This window comes from Tauraco erythrolophus, chromosome 3, assembly GCF_009769465.1.
Source record: "Tauraco erythrolophus isolate bTauEry1 chromosome 3, bTauEry1.pri, whole genome shotgun sequence".
Classification (NCBI taxonomy): domain Eukaryota; kingdom Metazoa; phylum Chordata; class Aves; order Musophagiformes; family Musophagidae; genus Tauraco; species Tauraco erythrolophus.
This window is the reverse complement of record NC_141467.1, coordinates 67,384,700-67,406,152: the sequence shown is the minus strand read 5'-3', so window position 1 is coordinate 67,406,152 and position 21,453 is coordinate 67,384,700. Positions and strand designations below refer to the sequence as shown.

The 21,453-nt window shown below is 36.3% G+C and overlaps 1 protein-coding gene across 1 annotated transcript in view; it reads right to left on the bottom strand.

Annotated features, from left to right (window-relative positions):
- Positions 1-1,048: 1,048 nt before the first annotated feature.
- C3H8orf34 (chromosome 3 C8orf34 homolog) overlaps positions 1,049-21,453 on the bottom strand; it is a 157,701-nt gene continuing 137,296 nt past the window's right edge. The window contains exons 12-15 of the mRNA XM_086609319.1: positions 12,321-12,441; positions 6,551-7,053; positions 1,188-1,300; positions 1,049-1,112 (exon numbers count right to left, since the gene is read on the bottom strand). Coding sequence (XP_086465445.1) covers positions 1,049-1,112; positions 1,188-1,300; positions 6,551-7,053; positions 12,321-12,441 — 801 coding nt within the window. The remainder of the gene's footprint in view (positions 1,113-1,187; positions 1,301-6,550; positions 7,054-12,320; positions 12,442-21,453) is intronic.

Genomic DNA, 21,453 nt, shown 5'->3' with positions numbered 1-21,453 from the left:
TGACCACCTAAGGTGAGCTTCAGCCCAAAGATAAAGTGAAAGGTTCATTTGTTTATCAAACTGGACCTACTGGCTTTGGACTAAAATCAGCTGGACACACAGAACTTCATTTTACCACTGTACTAGTGTTAAAAAAAATGGTACGTGCTCTTCAGTATTTCACTATGTAGATTGAAATTTCATAGTCAAACCCTGGGCTATGCATAGATTTGTGAAACTGGTATATGGATACAAAACTCCTAACTTTTTAAAGTGGTATAATCTAAAAATACATTCTGTTTAACTGGATTATTATTAATCATTAATCCCTTACACAACTAATCCGTTCTGTGATGAAATTGGCTTTTTTCTTATTTTAATGCTGCACGTTTAAAGCAGTTTTAGTAGAATGTAAGAAGTTTTCTATACATGGTGATTAAATCATCTGTTCTTTTCAAGTGTATCACCTAAAACACATTAGGAAATAGTCTGCATATTCACCCCTGCAGATCACAAAACTACTGTGAATTAAAAAAAAAAAAAAGCAAAATATTTCGGCAAGATTATTTATGGGCACTTTGTAGGCAGATAAAACTTGCTACAGTTTGAATGCATTGCAATTTATAGCATGTTACTTGTTGTTACTTGTTCTGTCATTTAGGTTATGATCCTGGTGACCTTTGCTTTCATGGTTAGACAACTGCGTCAAAGAGTACAGGATATTAAGGATTACTTGTGTGATTAAGAACTTTTTTTCATACAGAGGAATTCAAAAGAACGCATGCAAAATAGAGATAATGAAGTCAAAGGCCTGAGGAGGAAGGCTCTACTTTTCAGAGCTACTGGGCTTTTCTTGTTTTGTTTTTTTTTTTTTCTTTTTTGGCTAGTCAATACATATTTACTAAACGAAGTATCTATTTCAACTTTCTGCTATTCTCTGGAACAGTTACACTAACACATCAGGACAAATTGTTTCACTTAACTGAATAAACTATGGTCTGTAATCATTTTGTCATTGTTCAGTGACTGTAGGAAAGCTTACGTAAATCAATCCTATAAAGTTCAGTCCTCAAACAAATAAGTAATTGGTACTTAAGAGAAAAGCTCCTGTGAGCAGACATGACATCTGCACAGGATTTGAAGATACGCAAATGAGGAGTCAAAAGTTTGAGGGTTTTCGAAGTATTCTCTGGTCCTGACAAATATACTTACATTTGTCTTGGTCAGCTTCCATCCCTTCACTTTCTGTGTCGCTTGGCAATGTCCAAGGCTGATGAGCAAGCTGAAGCTGTTGTAAGAATTCATCCTGCCACAAACAGATCTATTTTAGATAAAATGACAGAAAATGGATCTATATAAATGCAGATGGTAGCAAACACTGTAGCCTCAATTACCTAGAGAGAAGAAAAATCTTTAATAAAAAAAAATATATCTTGCTGTGAAATAAAACCAGAATCTAGAGGATATGCAGGTTCCCTATATTTTTTTTTATCTAATTCCTGTTTATTTCTCTATTCTGAAAAAAAAAAAAAGTCTCTTTAGCTATCTGTCTGCTATAGCCACATATATATACATATTCATCTTAGAAATGCAGTGGCACAGAACAAAATCTTAATGCAGATAATTCATCTGTCCCTGCAGTTTTTAGACTATGCCTAGACATGTCATGTGCAATTTGCTTAAGTAAGGCTTTGTTTTGTCAGAATTTTCACTGTCTCCAATCTAGTAAAAACAAGGACTTGAAACTTGATTTAGAACCGATGGTTTTATTGGAGAAGGAGAAAGCCTAGGTAGGAAAAATGCTATGGAAACTTCTGTCTCCAAGATACCATAAAACTCTTAAGCATCAAAATACAAATGTTTTATACAGTTAAAAATCCATATGCAGCTGAATATATGCTTTGCAAAGTGTTTTACAGTTGCCTCCTTTTCTATATAATGTATATATGTATGTATATAAAAATATTTTTCCATACACGCACACACACATATGTATGTGAGCACGTACACACACAGACATAAAATACTTTGACAGGTTCCTTTGCAATATTCAAGGTGAGACATGAGAGTGGAACGCGTAATTTTATTTTCAAAAGCAGCTCAAACATGTAAGTCTAGTCTCTAAAACAGAACTTAAGTTCTGTTACATTGGCCAGATATCATAAAATCACTGGCCAGATTCTTATACGTACCGGAAAAAAAGGCAGGTAGTAGCCCTGTCTTCTTTTACACCAGCAGAAAACCAGAATCTACAAATTCGAAGTTAATTTGTACTGCACAGCACTACAGCATAATTTTTATTATTAGGTTATCTGGTTCAAAAACAGAAACCAGGCTTGTGTAAATCGGTTCTTGGAGACTGAAGGCTGTCCAATCGAGTTCTAACTTACTGGGAGTAAATGATTCATTCTGTTAGTAATCTGTTAAAAAAAAATCCACAAACACTGCTGCAATGGCCCGACACTAAGCTCAGGCAGGAGCTCCAGGTCTTATGCATGTGCTCAGTGCTCGAGAAGGTTGCTGACTACAGCACTGAGCTGGGCAAAGTGTTTTGGTTCACAGAGCAGGATTCTTGCAGTAGAAGCGTGTGGCTCTCACACTGATCAGCACAGTTTTCAATCTTCTGAAAACATCACACAAAGAACTGAGCCAGGGAGCAGAACAGAATTAAAGTATCTGACCAAAAAAAAAAAAAAGATACTCATCACATCAAGTTATGCTCTCTACTCCGGTAAGTAGGAGGAGAACTTGTGTTAATCAATGCTATATTCAAATAAGCTGAAATTTCCTGCTGTTTACAATAATGGACCAATAAAGATTACTGATTACCACTTTAAACTATCTGGATAAATAAAGTGATTGCAAAATTCCAAGTGTTCAGAAAATGAGATGGCAACAAGGGAGTCAGTAGTATTTTCATCTCAACAGCTTTTGATAACTATCACAGAATTGTGTCACTTTAATGGAATCCATCCTAAAGAGATAAGCAGGATTTGACATTCCTTTGTCAATTTATATAAAACACCAAAGGATAAGGTAAATGCATAAAAGTATCTCTTCCAAAGGATTTGTAACCCTGATTTATTAGTTTTATAGAGATAATAAAACTGCTTCTCTAGGTAGCATTTCTTTGCTGTAATTCCATTCAGCCTTGAACAGAGCTGATAATAAAACACACCTGTTAGAACTTCGTAATGTTATGTGTGCCAAGAGGCAGAAATTCATCCACAAAATCTCAGATCATTATTAAGTCTTGAGCATTAAAAAAACCCCAAAACATTCTTAACAGCTGATATGTTAAGTACTTGTCAAATTATTTAAGATTTGTGCTCTAACAAGATTAAACCACCTTGAGCTACATCATCTACTTTACTAAAATTAAGAACAATTCTAAATTATATTTATCCATAATCTTTTTGTATTTTAGACTTGTTATGTTACTCTAACACACATTACAAACTAGGAAGTATACATAAGGCATTGGGAGAGATGTTAAAATTCCTGATAAATAAACAAGTGACAGCACACAGTGTAAACCCATGCAGATTCTGAATTCTTTAATTCAAGCTCCTTGTAGTAAAACGTGCTGGTAGCCAGTAATCACATCCTTTTCAACTGACTTTTCTGCTCATATATGTATCAACCTTGTACTGGTTAATTCCATTAACACCACCTAAGAGTAAGGAAGCCGAATTATTTGCAAAATCTTATCATAGTATCTTCTGTAGAATTGGCAATATAACCACAGTGTATTCATATCTAGTGAAAATTCCCAGTTCATACCATAAGGCTAAGAAGAATAAAGGCAATTTCCCTTCTTTTGTTTTACTGTTTTTATACAGGAAGAGGATACAAAACCTACAATGAAAGTTGCAAAACAGTTTACCGTATCAGCCTTGAGTTTTGTAAGTTTGTGATCTGTAAAAGCACAAAGAAAGAACTTTTTTGTTCTTCTCCTACCCCAGGCCACCTTTGACTTTTTAAAATTTGTGTCCATAGTCAGAGAGAAGCTGTGACACAAGAGAATGAAATCACATGGCCACAAATAGGAGGATACCTCTAACATGGCAAAAAATGTCACTGAACAGAGAGGTTTCCTCAGTATGGTCTGTCTAAAACCACTTCTCTAAGTGACCAGGAACTTCGCTGGGAAAGATAGCTTAAAAGAGCTCCCAAGGCTTACAGTATAACACTCCAAAGATGGGCCTGGGAGCGGCAGATTGCCCAGACCTCCATCAGCTGCTTTCTGACATCTGAGGGCCTTTACAGTTTGGCAGATTAAGGTCTTCAGTATTAACATGTCATATTAGCAGTTTTCCCCTTGGAAGCAGAGCTAGTCCCAAGACAAGTTTCCATTAAGTCAAAGGTCACTTGTGCAGGTCAGGAAAGGATAAATAGGGTTTGAGCTGGGTCACTAGCAGCCAACATACCATTGTACTCAGTGAGCAAAGAGAAAGAAAAGAATTTGTCCCATCTAGGAGGGATTATAATAGAGGATAAGATCGTGTGTAGAAATGTTGAGACTTAACACCAGCTTTGCAGTGGGCTTGCTGGATGAAACTGAACATGCTAATCTAACTGTAAAATAGGGTAATAATATTACTAATATCTTAAAGTTCGTGAGACATACATATACACATATAAAAAGTATAACAGGATACTTACTGTAAGAGCTATTGGCAAAGCTTGAGATTTGGCAAACAGAAGTAACAAGTCACAGCAAATTGAACGGGACTCATGGTTAGTATTACTGTAACTACAGAAAGGCTGTGGAAGAAAGCACTTTTAACTGGCTTCCTTCTTACAGGAAATGTCAGAAGTGATGGACGGACTGGAAGTCCCTTGGTGGAGATGCAGTGCTCATGACATGGCACTTTCAGGAGTCTATACAGTAAGTCTAGTTGGCATCACATGACTATGTATCAGTTAAGAACAGGACTACTTAGAAAGAAAAAAAGAAAAAGAGGAGTGAAGTGTTTAGTGGGAAACAATGAAACTCTTCATTTCTTCTGAACATTTTTAGTTAAAAATGAATTAAAATTCTCATTTTCTGGTATGTGAGAAAATTCCAACTCGCGAACACACCTACACCTCAAAACCAGACACAAAGGGGTTTTGTTTGTCAAAAAAAAAAATTTGTTACAATTACATATTTTTTTCCATGTAAAACTTCTGGTTTGAAAATATATCAACTGTTAGTGAAGACACTTTCAACAGAACTGTAGTCATCTTTAGTCTTCATATCTTTAAGTTGGATATCCAATTCTAGGTGAAGAAGTTTGAGTGATGGGATTGGATTAGTGCACTGCCATTCAAACACCAAAATGAGGATTTTTTTCACCACCAAATTTAAGTAAGATTTCCTCCTTTAGTTATTTAGTTTTAGAGTTATCTTAGCCTCTTTTCATTTCTTTCATAATAAATAATGGAGGGCATATGCTTAATTGCAAGATTATACTAAGTATCAAATCTGTAATTTTCCTACAAGGATCTCTAAGCAATACTGTTATGAACAACGTTTTTAATTTTTTTAAAAAGCCATTAGATTTGTAATACGTTGTGTCAAGTGTTATATCAAACAGATTTTTGAAACAAATTATACTTCTCAGAAACAATTATCTAAAGGTATGAGCTTGGAAAAAAAAGCTCTCCAGGCTTTGATAAACGGATTAGAAAGACATTGGTAATAAATAGTGGGAACCCATTTATTCCACTGTTAAAAAATTACTAGTCTAGACACATAGGTCCTTCTGAAGTCAGTATAGAATGATTGGCATTTCCTGAGAAAAATCCACCTTTGTAAGGTATGTATCTGAGATAGACAGCAGGGCTAGTCTTTCACAGGTGCTTTTGTTTTCACTGCCCACCCACTAAAGCTATCTTTAAGGCAGCAAAGGTTAGCAGAGGAGTATTCCACTCAAAATTTACAAGGTACTTAACTTTTTGGTTTTGCTTTGTTTTAAACAGAGACTAATCCTGTAAAAGTCATTGATATGGGACAGGAAGTTTTTATGCTGTGAATCAGCCTATTTAACATGCACATAGTACTAGACAGCGATTCAACCATGTTGGACATTTTCTCACTGCAGTTCAGTTTTGCATTTCAGAAAATTTTTCCATTCAGCGGTGCCTAACTAATCATTCCAATGTGTCCAAAAAATGAAAGAAAAAGCAGACCAATGAAACATTATGCAGCAGGAAAAACATACCCTGGGATCATAAAGATAAGGTAAAGTTGTGTTTAATATTCCAGAGGTGCGCACCTCTTAGAAACCGTAAGGCTAATGGAACTGCTATGCATCATGCAGGCAAAACCCTACAGAGCTCAAGGAAAATTTAGGGGCACAAGTGTTTCAGTACAATTTCTTTAATAATCCTGACATTCTCTAATCAGTATGTCTCTAAGCTGAGCAGCATTTCTTTGCTAATTTTCTCATCATTATATTTCCAGTTCTTTCATAGTAGTAAGTTACATTAGGCAGACTGATGTTACTTCAACATAAAACACAGTCTAGTCTTCACGTTATAGCAGCTCTTAAACATAGCAAAAACATTAAATTGAAAATCTTACTTCTGATAAACTGCTTCTCTGAGTAGTGACAGTTCCAACAATGTCTCCACTCATTTGCACAGAGAGCCCTGAAGCAGTGCTGAGGGTCCTCCCCATTTGGCTCTTAGATGTCAAAGATCTGCTTCTTTGCATACTAATGATGCCTTCCCTGTTTCCTTGGTTGCTAGGGGTAAGAGGCCGTGACAGCAAGCTATTCGGGGTCACAGGTCTGCTCCCTGGAGTTGATGGGGTTGGTGGCCTGTTGGTTTGTGTACTGGGCGTTGGAGACCTACTGTTTACAACACTGGAGACCTGTGTTCTGCTGTTAGAGGGCAGTGGTGGTGATTTGTTTCCTTGGAGCTGAATATTCTTCCCCATCTGAGTTGGCACCTGAGGCCTCGGATTTTGGCTCTGCGTAGCTTGAAGACTGTCTTGATGGTCAGATGTAACTGAACTTTGATGTTGGATGCTAGGGCTTCTTGAGAGCCTTGCTTCTTCCCATAGAGCTAGGTCCTTCTCAATATCTGTGCACACACACACCAACGAAAAAGAAAAGAAAGAAACTCACTTTCTGCTTCTCTCTTGTTGAAAACTCTTACTGATTTTCTCCAATGTAGGTGACAACCTGAAGCTGTGCAGAGAAAATCCTTAAAATATAAGGCATCAGTATTAACAGTTCAAATGTTTAACAAACATTTCCTCAAAGTTTATTTACATTTGATTTACTGCAAACACAGCCATCCTGCAGAAAAGACATATTACCACTTCATTGAACATCAATACAATCTATCAAAATGCCTCTCGTTTCTTCAAAGTTATCTCTCTGTGATTTTTGCAGTTTTTCATTAGTATCAAATGAACATGGAGCAGTAAGCTAAACTTGCCATCCTCAGCTGCAGCAAAGGGCAATCCAAAACTGGTTCAAGGTGAGACTTTCGTTTCTGGCCTTGCTGCCTATTGCCCAGTCAAAACTCTGGGGGAAACAACCCTTGCACTCTGGCACATAGGGATCTGTGATCCTATGTAAATCGGATTTTGTGCTCTGGACTGTCGTCAGTGCCACAGTAGGTGACGGGGTCACCAACATCTAGAATCCAAGGAGAAAAGGTGGCCGCCACTTGATGGTCCAGTCCCTACCTCTCATACAGCCATAAGGAATAAGATCCTCTTTAAAACCAGAACAGATCAGGGGTAGTGATGAAACATGTCTTCTAATTTCATTTAAATCATATTAATGTTCTAATGAAACAGAAACATCCAACAAACTTAGGTGAGGGTAGCTGGAATTTAGGTTAGCATTGCTAACATTCCTTGCAAGTGAAAATGTCAAGCTTAAGGAACAGTTTACTCAAGTTTACTTTATCTTACACAATCGTTATGCATTTTCATTCTCACTGACATGTACTCTAGTGTAACTGGGTTTTGATAGGGACAGCTGGTTGTCTTTAGAAAAGCAATGCCAGTTCTCATTAAACTGTACAAGTCACAGTCCCAGAAGCTGTAAATCAGCAATGCTCTACTGGTTTAAACACTTATTAAGTGAACTTATTTAAATTAAGTATTTCATTTTTATTTTGATAACAATAATTTCAGGTTCTAAAAGTCCTGAAAGAAACAGATTCTGAACTGCATATTGGAAAATCAGATTTTATTTCACTTGTGTTTACCCATAGGTATAAAAAGAATGCTCTATGTAAAATAATTAAAGATGTGTTGCCTTTAACATTAACTTCTTTTATAATAACACCTTGTAAACAGAATAACAAGCTACATCAATATCATGTTACTAGTCTAATACAAGATATTCCACACATTTCAAATGTCATTACTAGAAAAGCTCAGTAAAACTGAAATAGTCGTGAAAGCCTCAGATAAAAGTGTCTCTCAACTCTTTAAAGATTAAATGTTTTGCTGTTAGAAAATTTCAAAACATATTTTCTTCTAGCACAGAGTTAAGAATATTTCTAATTGCTACCTTGCTGACCCCTTAAAATTAATTGTTTTCATTTTGAAATAATTGTGCCTTGAACCACCTTTCCATTATGCTTTTTAAAAAAATCAGCACACATCACTTTGGAACTTTTAAGATACCTGGTTGAAATTCAGGGGCCTATAAATGACAATGTGGTGATTTAAACCAAATGAGTAATATGTTCTTTTAGAGATTTAGTCTATGTCTTTGCAAAATTGAAGACCTCTATCTTCCTCATGATGACTCAGAATACTAAGAAATTATCTGAATATTGAATGATTTAATAAGAGTTAAATAAACATTTTATTCTGGCTCATGTTTCCTTAATTCCATATAGTAAGCAAGCCTGCAGATAAACCAATTATCCTAGTCATTTCTCCACATATAATTAGCATGTTTCCATAGTGTAATTATTCAGTTTTATTTAGCACACATCCTCTTTTTGATTTTGCTTCAATATCAGCTTTTCAACTAGAAAGAAAAGAAGAAAAAAATAAATCACACATCTGCAGCTGTAAAATCCCTCGTCAATGCCTTTTAAAGGAAAACATAATACAGGCAACAGAGTAACACAAAGGCATTTTATGCTCATATCAGAAATACTAGAATAAGGATATGATTCATAATGCACTTGCAAACCGTTTATGCATTTAACAGTTCTTCTTGTGATAAAATTTATTCCAGAGGTATCCAGTGACCACAGAATCAGTGTAACAAACCAAATTGGCAAGATACTGGAATTAACTACCAAAAAAAACCCGTTCTCCACTTGCATGTGATATAAATCAGCTACAGCAACACAAGAGACTGGATCTTTGACAAAAGTATTACTGAGCCACATATAGAGAAGGAACAGAAAACTGATTGCTTTCATATCTGATTGTGTAAAAACGCTGCTTTCAAATATCACGTACTGAGGCAGTTGGTGCTAGTCCCTAGTTTCGGCACAGACACCAAAATGTGCCTTATGTTAGGAGTGAATTTTATCCAGCACATAGCCATAAGATAAAGCCAGGCTCCTAAAGAAGGTGTATCTGAGACAGGAGACCACATTTCATCATTACACAGGTAATCCAAGTCATTATTCATACGTTTAAATGACTGCCTAGTATTGGATAGAATTAATATGTTCCAGTGTGCTTGGTAAGAGAACTGAAATAAGGAGACTTCCTGATATCAGAAACACTTGAACTTTTGCAAATGTATGAGACAAATAAGGCTAAGCAAACCCACAGCATTATTATCTGAGGTCCTTTGAGATGGTTCTTCAAGGAAATTACTTTATTCTTGTCTATGAGGGGAATAATTGTCTCGAGCAGCGCTAGTGTCATAATAGGACATGAATTATTAAGAATACAAGAGTTACATGTCTAATAATTGGGCTGTTTTCTTGTGAATTTCTCAGGCAGACAAAAATTACTGAATGGTAGAACTGAACCCCGTGTTACAGCGTTACTGAAATGATGGGCCCAAAGCCAAATGACAACAACAGCATTGATGAGCAAGAAGACCTTGTAGGTCACACAAACAGCAGACTGAATCTCAGAGACTAAGTGAATGTAGCTAGTCAGCTTACGGTCAATTAAGTATTTAAAATTCCATATCCTATTCAATATGGTAGTTATTACTGTCAGCTTCGTCAAGGGACATCTAAAGGAACTGCATGTTTCAGAGCATACTGCATACAAGAACAGCTTGTACATGGAAGTGTGACCAGTTAGGACATAAATCAAAGTAGGGTGATCTTCACCAGACCCCTCGTGAGTGACAACTGCAGCAACACATGGGAAGGTGAGGGCTACCTCAGTAGCAGAGGCCTCTAGGGTACTCAGGCCCCTGCTATGCCACAGAAATCTGATGACCACAGCTCAGCCTGCTGGCTTCCTGGAGCCTACTAGATGCTCCTGGCAGTTTCAGCTTGGATAGAGGGCTAGCTACAGTGACTTGGACCTGTCAAACAAAATTGAATTATATTATCTCAGTTGTTAGAAACGGATACCTCCTAAAATTTTTTCACCTGTAGATATCATAATTTTTAGTTCTTGTTCTATTCTAAGCAAGAACTTTTTCTAAAGTGCTTCCCTCATTGTGCCCATAGCTTTGTCTTCTGCTTTCACTTCAGCTGTGACAGCCCCTAGACGGAATCACAGAATCATATCATAGCATGGTTTGGGTTGGAAGGGACCTTAAAGATCGTCTAGTTCCAACTCCCCTGCCATGGGCAGGGACACCCTTCACTATACCAGGTTGCTCAAAGCCTCATCCAACCTGGCCTTGAACACTTCCAGGGATGGGGCACCTACAACTTCTCTAGGCAACCTGTTCCAGTGCCTCATCACCCTCTGAGTGAAGAATTTCTTCCTTATATCTAATCTAAATCTGCCCTCTTTCAGTTTAAAACCATTGCCCCTTGTCCTATCACTACACGCCCTTGTAAAAAGTCCCTCTCCAGCTTTCCTGTAGGCCCCCTTTAAGTACTAAGATCATCCCAGAGCCTTCTCTTCTCCAGGCTCAACAGCCCCAACTCTCTCAGCCTGTCTTCATAGCAGAGGTGCTCCAGCCCTCGGATCATCTTCGTGGCCCTCCTCTGGACTTGCTCCAGCAGCTCCATGTCTTTCTTGTGTTGGGGACTCCAGAGCTGAATGCAGTATTCCAGGTGGGGTCTCACGAGAGCAGAGTAGAGGGGCAGAATCACCTCCCTCGACCTGCTGGCCACGCTCCTTTTGATGCAGCCCAGGATAGGGTTGGCTTTCTGGGCTGCCAGCGCACATTGCCGGCTCATGTTGAGCTTCTCATTTACCAGCACTCCCAAGTCCTTTTCCTCAGGACTGCTCTTAATCCATTGTCCACCCAGCCTGTACATACAGCAACTGTACCTCTCTCTAAAGAGGATACAGATCCCAAGCCTTCCACATCAGTATTATAGACAGGTTAAATGTCTGAAGTCTTTTAGAAAATCATACTGCAAGTGCTAAGTTCTCTCCCTCACTCTGAATTACTTGAATAGAGGGTCAGATAAATTTCATTTCTCCCTCCACCTTACATACACAGTCTTTATGTTCCAGTTCTGCATTACTTTTCATAGAATTCGTCCATGAAGCTCAGCTTTCACCATATGACAAATAGCATGCATAACATATAGGACTACTCTGCTATAGGTCTATGTCACATCTTATAATTAAAGCTGAAAAGGAGAAAATATTAATTACAAAGAACAAAAAATTGCAAATGATATCCTAGGAGATCCCTCATTAAATTGTATAGACCTCTGAAACATTTTCACTGGGAAAAAAAGGAGTTTTGGTTTGACCTTCTAGAAATGGTTACTCCACCAAAGATATCACAGATGCCCACTGCACACAAGTTAACAGACTTCACTTAGACAGAAGTCTCATGAACAAGGTGGACTTTTCCTGCAAAGCAATCTATTCTGCAGCTAAAGGTCCACAGCAGCCTTTTCTAAAGACTACTTAAGGGTAGGTGAAGCATCAGTACCTCCTTATTGCATAAGTCTTGGTGAAACGTGAAAATCAAAAAAAGGTGTGTTACTGTCAGACTGTAGTATATTTAATTATTGTTTAATTACTGTTTTATTACTGTTTCATTACTGTATTTACTGTAATTACAGCAAAGTCTATTACATCTACGAACAAAAATAATTGTTTTGTTTCTCTTCAATGAAGAAAACTGGAAATTCAAGGTTTTTATGCGTTTTCATCAGCATTTCATCAGACCATATTTTCCTTTGTCTAAAATATTGGCAGAGCTAGCTGGGGGAGTAGTGCTAAGCATTTTATGATCCCTTGCTACCATACATACCAGCTAGGTGTTTTTCCATGGTCTGAAGTTCTTTTGCTGCTAAGGAGTCCTTTAAGAGTTTCTGTCTTGGTGAACCTCCAGGTCTGACACTCGTGGCATCCAGGGTCCAAACTGTCTGAGACTTACACAGATAAAATGCAAAGGGATTACTTTTAATCTAGTTTCACGTTTACACACAGAACAATAAAAAAATTGATGTCCTCATTTAGAATAGTGTATCTGGTGCTTTTTTTTTGTAGAATATTTAACACTTTATGCAAAATATTACAAAAGATCATGTCTTACCTTAAACGACATAAATACTAGGCATTACTTAAAATCAACAGTTCTAAAGCAATTCGAATATATACCTTTACACAAGCTCTTGTTCCATGCTGAGACATCATAACAGGACAAATTCTTCAATGATTTACACTCTATGCAGTTCCAGTGACTTAGTAGGGGTTGCACTTACTTTAAATTACTATAACATTTGGCACCGTATCTCTGCAAAGCAGCACTTCTGGGAATATCACAGAGTTTCCTAATCAAAATTGCCAGAGCTGTTTTATCACTGCAAGAAGCATTCCTTTCAGGAACAGCAACTAAATCATCAGGGCAACACAGCAGTTTGGAAGAGATGCTGGCAAACAGACCACCTCCTCAGACACCTCACTAGTGAACGCTGTGATATTCAAAATTTTCTGCATTTTCTTGAACCCACTCCATACTGTTTCAAGAAATTATTTTAATATAGACTTGATAAGTTTTTTAATTCTTATCTAAAAAGTCCCAAAAACGTATGATCAAGTGTGCAAGACTTAGTCATAAAAACAACAAACAAAAATGTTAATTAAAGCGTTCTTAATAGCTTATCTGAAATAAATTTTACATTATTACCTCACCAAAACATTTCACCTGTAGTCTAGAGGGTTTTGTTGATTTCCCAGGTTTCCTAAAGAAACAAGGCTTATGCAATGGTCTCGTTGTCATTCACCTCTTACTAATTTTTTTAAGCTTTCCGTAGATGTCAGACGAGTTTAGAGAGAGGCCACGGTTTCTAAGACATTAAGCTGAGTAATTTCAGGGAGAAGAATGGGCAGAGAAGGGAGACCCAAACTGGTGACACTGTTCATGGAAGGCACACAGGGCTCTGCTGCTACACAGTCCACTAGCTTGGAACTACGACCAGCAAAGATGCGGGTTGCTGCAGACAGCAGCAGCACCTGATGGTACTTTTCTGGCTGGACTTTCATGAGATAGGGAAAGGTGTACCGCGGTTCAAAGGATAAACATGAAAACACCTTTTTGATATTATCTCTATTCACAAACAATTTGCTTTAACCATAAACACTAAATAAAACGCTGTAGCTGCCTTCCTTTTTAGAAAAGAAAGCATAATTCTACAGAAGTCAAATGTTATATGGGGCATACTTTACACCATTTTTCATCTGTTCCAAAGAAACAACGCCTTGTATGCAACCTACCATTGTGAACCATGTATCTCTGAAATATGTTAACACCAATTCATTTTTATGAAGCAACAGCTATTCTGAAATTCTGCACACGCATACATAAAAAAGCCCAGTTGCGTTTACCACCACACAAAATAGTTCAAAGCTGCAGGTAATTCTATTGTTATTAACTCACAACGGTTCTAGGAAGCTAATGACATTTTTTGATTTCCCAATTTTTTTTTTACACTAGTTCTGCTCTCGTTAAAGTTAACCGTATATCATCTGAGGTAAATACACAGGAACAGCAGAATAAAATGGTGAGTTACTCAGAAGTGAAACTGATTCTGCAAACACATTTATTTTAGACATATCACTAGACCTGATTCACCTGTTCCCCCAAGAGATTTTGAGCATTTGTTACTTCAGTCCTCATTGTGAATTCTCCATCCAAATAATAATCTGTCTTGTTGAGGTCACTACAGAATATTAATCTGTATTAAATTTCTCTCATTTCTAAATGTGTATTTCTAATAGATATTAGTTATCCAATATCTATCTCTAGGTACTATAGTCTGTGAACAATTCCGCTGAAATACATGAAACTAAATAAGAGATGGGAAGGGGAAATAGAGCCTGTAACAAAACAATCTGTTTTTAGATATATTCTTGTCCCTAGATTTTTATGGAGGAAAAAGGTCCTTTTTATTTACATTGTATAGTGTATCTTTTCATAAGGGGAAAAAAACAGCAGGACTTCAGTAATGACTATGGGGGGAAAAAATCCCCAAGGTTCTAAGGATGAATCCTTTTTGAATATACCATTTCACGCACAAATACAACTCTGATGAAATACGGTCTGTGACACTACTTGACAACCAAACAGCTCTTCTAATATTCTTGACACTGACTCTTCAAGTTTATCATACACACATTATTATGGGTTTTCAATAGCTCTCTATCCTCCTAAAAACACACACTTCCAAGCGTTAGCCTGGTGAAAGGGTTTCACTCTCCATCTCCTATTTTCTGGAAACGAAATGTAGTTATCTTTCTTTTCTACAAACCTCTACTGTTTCTTCTTACATTCTGCCTTTTCCTCTACTGTACTTTACTTTACTTTTCCTTTATGCACAGCAATAATGTAAGACACATACAACTAAGGTCACTGTCTGACTAAAGGCAGCTCCCTAATGCCTCTAGTAGAATCCAAGATAAATGGAGAAAAATGATTCTTTAATGGCAGACATCATGATAGTGCTTTACAAATGTATGGAAAGATGAGTAATGTTTAAATTGAATCACTTGCAATTAGGAGACTCCAAATCACAAAGATCATCAAATATCAGCTCCAGCAGGGGGGTGGGACTAAGTGTTCCTTTGAGGTCCCTTCCAATCCCTAACATTCTGTGATTCTGTGATACTTTTGAATGTTTCAATATAGGTTTTAAAATCTCGTGTAAGTTCACATGAGACATACAGATATGCCTGTGTATAAGCATATAGAGGCACACAAAGTCAGGTACACACACACATTTCATAAATATTTGTGTCTACTTTCATCCGGTTAACACACAGCCACAACGACATACAGAGTTTGTGTCCAGTTGTGGATGTAGCACAGATGTATATATTCTTTCTAAGAATAAATATTAATCTTGTATATTATTTAAAACAAATACGCTTACATATATTCAGTCTCTACCATTACATATTGTTATATGTTCAAACTCCCTTTCAGATATACAGTTCGAACACCTTGTGAAAATGATGATGTAACCTCGGATGAATTTTTTCTCCAAATTTTGTAACTCTTCCTGTGAATTTTTCCGTTCTATATAATATTGCAATCTTATGGCGTTTTGTTCGGCAATAGCTTCACAAAATACCTGAACAGTATTGCAATACTAGTTATGGAAGTTGAGATATTTAATATTAGCAATTTAATTTCATGATAAATTATGTGCTTATAATAGTGCCCTTTAATTAAACACTCACATGACATAAAATAATAATGATCTCAAAAAAAAAGGTATAAGAGTTTATTAAGACATTAAAATGGTAGCATAACTATTTTTTGTTCCTTCTCTGAGGTTAGATATTACAAGGTTATAACCAACAACATTTCTGGAGGCAGGCTCAGGTAATGTTTTTTTTTTCTATAGATCTAAAGCATACAGAATATAAAAATAATTTTTAACATTTTGAGACTACAAGTTCATCTAAGCGAAAAATGCATAAACACAGACAGGTTCTCAGTGTCTCCAGCACACGATTTGTGCAATAGTCTTATTACTAAAAGATGAACACAAACTGGAAGTAAGGGATGTCATCAAGGAGGCTTTGGAAGCATGTCAGGTCAAATGCAAGGATAAATGAAGTTGTACAGCTCTAGCAGAATTCTCTGGCACCCTTTCTCTCCACTGGATGAGTGGCACCAGTTCAGATATGTCACTTAAGAAAGAGATTCAGGCTTGCAAGCCATTTATTTAAACCTTTTTATTCCGCTTCACCAAAAACTGTCCTTTGTTTATTGGCCAGGGATTGCAGAGATAAAACGCTAATGTCAGTTAACTTAGACTTTAATGATAATGACAATACACTGAAAGTAGTTGAAATATATAGCATACATGAATGAAGGATATGCATAGAAGTAGTCCTTTCAATTCCTTCAGCGTCTTCCAAACTACAATTGCCCTTGATGGTTCATTAAGCTCTATAAATATTAGCACACAATTTATAAATAGCCTATTTATATTAACAAGATTAACAACATCTAAAAATGAGGATGTTCTTGAAAGACATCCTTGTCTTTCTAATATATAAAAACAGCTTTGGGCCCTGTTCATCACCTTCAAACTTTGAAGTTGAAGCAATGTCTCTTTGTGCCAGAAATATGTTCAAAGAAAGCCCTCAGGACACATTTGTCACCTTTTAAGGCCAGCTATGTGTCCGTTTCTTAAGTGGCTTTCTTTACATATCATCATAATTTCTTCACATATTTTTTACACATTCATTAATTCTTTCTTTACTTAGATCACTTTTAGCCAAATTACTGCTAAAAAAAATTACAAACAATAAAGCCAAAGGTAATATCTCTCATCACTGGTTCCCCAAACTTCTGGAAAATACTATAATGTACTAGGAATGCCACAGTGGAACACAAATACTACTAAGGAGGTCATGAATAAGAATAAGAAAATTTTTCCAGGATCACTATACGTGCTTCAATGTGCAGCAGAATGTTAGTTTGACAGCATACATCAGTATTGCTTTTATCCCTAGATAAAACAGTGCAGATGTGAAAGTCTTGCTCTTACCATCAAGCTGACTTGACATGGGCTGTGTAATACCCACTGACACCTGGGGAATTCTACAGAGATGCAGCATTTCAGAATAGGTAAGGCCAAGAGGAAGGCCTCCAAATCACCTAGAGCTTCATCTGGAAATCAAGTGCTTGTTAGAAAATAAATTACTCTTTCTTGCTGACCGTAAAAAGTGTTAATAAACAATGCAGCATTACACTTCTATGTCATTTTGGCCTGCTTCAGAGTAAACCACCCGGATACTCACATGCACGTCCATGTACACACACACATTCTCTTTTGACATGTGGGAACAGTCCCCAACTCACAAGTGAAAGCTCTTCATCATTTTTAAAGACTATCTGAACTGCATGATCACAAGGAAACGAGGAAAAGGAGGTGAAACCCAATTAGTTAGTTCCTGGCAAGCTGTAAATATATTCAGTGCATTTTGATTGAACTTTTTCTTTGACATAGTTTTGCTAATCAAGCTCAAATTTTATTGGTAACTTCAGGAGATAATACTGTAAGAAAGACAACCATGCTTAGCTTCCTATGGATAACTTACCATTTCTTTGCTGAATAGCTTAAATATCTTAAATAGAAATATTTGTCAGAGATCCCTACAAATAAAAAAATATTCCCTTTATTGAACAATTTGTTTGCAAGCGTCCCTTCCGTTCTGACCAAGCAGCTGGCAAGGACAGTTGTTATTCATGCAGTGAAACTTTTTGTGTAATATTTTATTTGAAGATCCTTCATACCACATACGTTTTCTGTAAGAGTTCACCAAATGTTAAATCTTTCAGTTTCTGTAGTCTGTTCAAGGACATAAGGTGAGCTAGTCAACATGTGTTTTTTTGGTATTGTAAAAATAATAAACCTTCTCAGAGCTCTGCTGCAATCTTGGCATCCACCTCTGATCTCCATCTTCCACATTAGGGCCTGTTCTACTTGAAATGCCATGTAATTGAAATTACAAGCTTTTTGCTTCCTATGGCAGCCAGCCAGCACATTTTATGCTAAACCTTACACTAAAAAAATGGTAGTTTGAGTTAACTTACAAGTAGTTTTTCTGTTTACAAGCAATAGGGAAGGAGGAAACACGTGGGCACCTGGGAACCACATTTGTTTCAGTTTCTGAAATGTAACCAGAATATTTTTTTTGTAAGCTTCAGTTCTTTTTTATGTACTATTATTTGGACTAATATTTTTGAATTTGTCACACCCAACAAACCAAAATTTTAGACAGGTAAAAACGAGGCACTCGCTGATATTTTTTTCACATTATTTTTTTAAAGTTGAAAATTCTTTCAATTTAAAATGACATTTTAGAGAATTAAACATTTTCAAATAAGGGTATTTTCACTCCAGAAGACATCTGCCCATCTGCCTGGCCCATGAAAAAGTACTAACCACACACTGCATGCAACACCTACCAGTGGGGCTGAGGAACTGAACTTGTAAGAAGTAGGGAACTTACCCCTGGAGGTCCGAGCAGGGAGACAGGGCAGCCCTGCCACCCATCACAGGGGTCAGGCAGGCACCTAGGGGGGCTCAAGCTTTGCAATATGCAACATGATATCAGCAAAAAGAATATCCGGCAGGTAAGAAGTCAAAAACATTTGTAAGTACTTTGAGCACTCTCCAAAGTAAAAGAGAACTTTAAAAGTAAAAAATAATTATTTTGCAGCTCTAGGTACAAAATGCTACGTCTATTTTATGGGATTTGTTTTACACAGGGGAAGTCTCAACCAAAGAGGTTCAAGTTTATGTAATTCAAACTACTTGCTTAACTACTTGCAGGAAATATCACTTATTTCCCAAGAATCTGGATATTGTGTTCTTCTACTATCTTGTATTGTTAATTTAGCTATTAGTAATTAAAATTACACATTTGCAAGTTTTTTTGGACTAGCTGTGGAAGAGTTGCACTAATTTAGTATTATCAGGTATTACTATTTTTACAGAAGAGTTAAAATTTAAAGTTAAAATTAAAAATTTTAGATTTATGTGCCTGAATTTCTACATATTTGCGAAAGCCAACTTGGATTTGAAAAATTTTGCAACGGAACAGACTAATTTTATGTATATAATATATAAATATGACCTTTATAATTCATACTACCTCACAGGCACAGTGCTGTTGTTCCTGATGCGGCAGTGGAACCTTTAAATACTTATTTTAATGACTAAACTGTTAAATGCTAAACAGTGGTACCCCAATCCAGCAAATAATTTATATATTTGGTTAAATATTGAAGTTTGGGTGATTTAGAAATCTCAATTATACTCAAACTTGTGTAATTAAGTTACTTTTCAGCATTGTTCCCAGGGAAAATAAAGAGGAAAGCTAAGAAAATTTCTAACAATTACAATTTAAATCACGTATCACTGGAATATAGCTGCATTCAACATATATTAATAGCAAGAATTTAAAGCCTAGTTTTTGCTGTACATGAATCCTCAAGTTATTTCACAAATCGAATTACCATTAAGGAATTTCTGTATTTATCAACAGAAAATCCATGTGTGTATTCCTTCTAGGAAAGTAACTGAAAAGTTCCAAAGCAGTAAGGAAAACAGGAGAAAATTTATTTAAAACAAAACACCTTTATAAAACAATGCATTAAAGTATTTTTCCCACAGTAATAAAGAGCAAAAACCCAAGGCAAATTCATGCAGAAACGCTTTTTGCAGTTGGACAACTTTTTTTTTTTTTTCCACAGTTTCTGTTACACTTGGAATGGTTTGCCTTACATGGATAATTTGCAAAGAAAAATATACCTTTTTATGTGTGCATGCAAGGCAAGATGAGTGAAAGCAGAGATTCACATGAAAAAAACACAATAAGCATGAGTCCTCTTAGCTCGAGGTGGTAAAAGAAGCAACTCAGAGGGAAGGCAAAGGCTACTCGATGCAAATTGCCCAGTGCGTGTGCCCTTTCCTTCTGTTAGCCACTGTAAACTTAGTAACTTCACCTGATACCTTACTTTTCCATTTCTGTCAGAATTCCAGCCCACTTAATTTTTATTTAGTATAACTTCAGTGTTTTCTTAAAGCTTGCTAACCAAATATTTATAAAAGTCATTTACAGAAACATGAAGTAATATAGGATTCTGAGTTCACCACACTGCAAAAATCTCAAGGAAAATCTTTGTGTATTGCCTAGTACATTTTGCTGCACTACATATTTGTCAGAAAACAAGCCCTGCAGTAAACTAGGATATCTAAGGACATTTTGAATATTTGCTTCCACTTGGAATCCTTGCAAAACACTTGGGAAGAGTGCTGATTCCTGTAAATAGTTCAAACTGCTTTTTACTGGCTTTATTCGTTTATTCGTTCAGTACATCTTGCTTGGAATTGTGCAGCACTGAAAATGTAAGTTCTCCATTTCTCATATATCAACTTTCTCCATGAAAAATAAAACATAGCAAAAGATCATATTAAAAAAGGTTTAAAGGAGAAAGGTGTAATTACAAAAACTTCCAGATTCTTCAGAAATAGAACAGTAAAGATATACAATGTTACAAGAAAATCATAATGTAACCATAGCATAAATTACATGAACCGTGTTGTAGACATAGATATTGCCTGTCTCTTCTAAGTACTGGTATCCAGATTCCTTTAGTCTCCACATCAAAGATCTTACATGTGGACTTATACATGGGACATGGAAAAAGAACCCATATAGCTCTTCTCTAAAGATCCTTATGCATAATTCTTGCTGCTTTATCCCACAATTTTTCTCAAAACACTTCTTCTCTGAAGACTGAGACACTTTTAAAGATAATTTGTCAAATACACAGGAGTAGAGAGAAATCTATTATAATGATCCACTTAACCAGCAACAGACTCAAATTACCCTATTGGAATGCAGGACCAGTATTAAACATGGCACACCTCGAACCAGATCAGGATTTTTTACATGTAATATGCACATTTGAGTGAATGCCATGAACCAATTTGTATAATTTATGAGAAATGTCTGATTAACATCATATTTATTCTATTTTTCCCTCATCTTGTATCTCATATAGTATCTCATATAATATCTGAAAATTATTTCAAGTCACGAGAATGCATTTTGGTATCAATTCTGAAGTAATTTTACAGACATATTTCTTACTGTTTTGAAGGATTTGTGGGAATCCATTGCAAGAATGCATTTATCTTCACAGCCTTCCTATGAGGAACCTCAGTTTTACCTCTGTATTTTATATGTCAAGATTGTCAAAGAATAAGTCTCACTGGAAGTTATTAGGGGACCATGGAACAAATCTCTATTCCTTCAGAGCCCTAAAAGGAACAACAACAGTTGGATCATTTTTTTCTTTTTGAGGACACACAGTTGCAGACAAACATACAGAGTTGGATAGTTGAATCTTATTC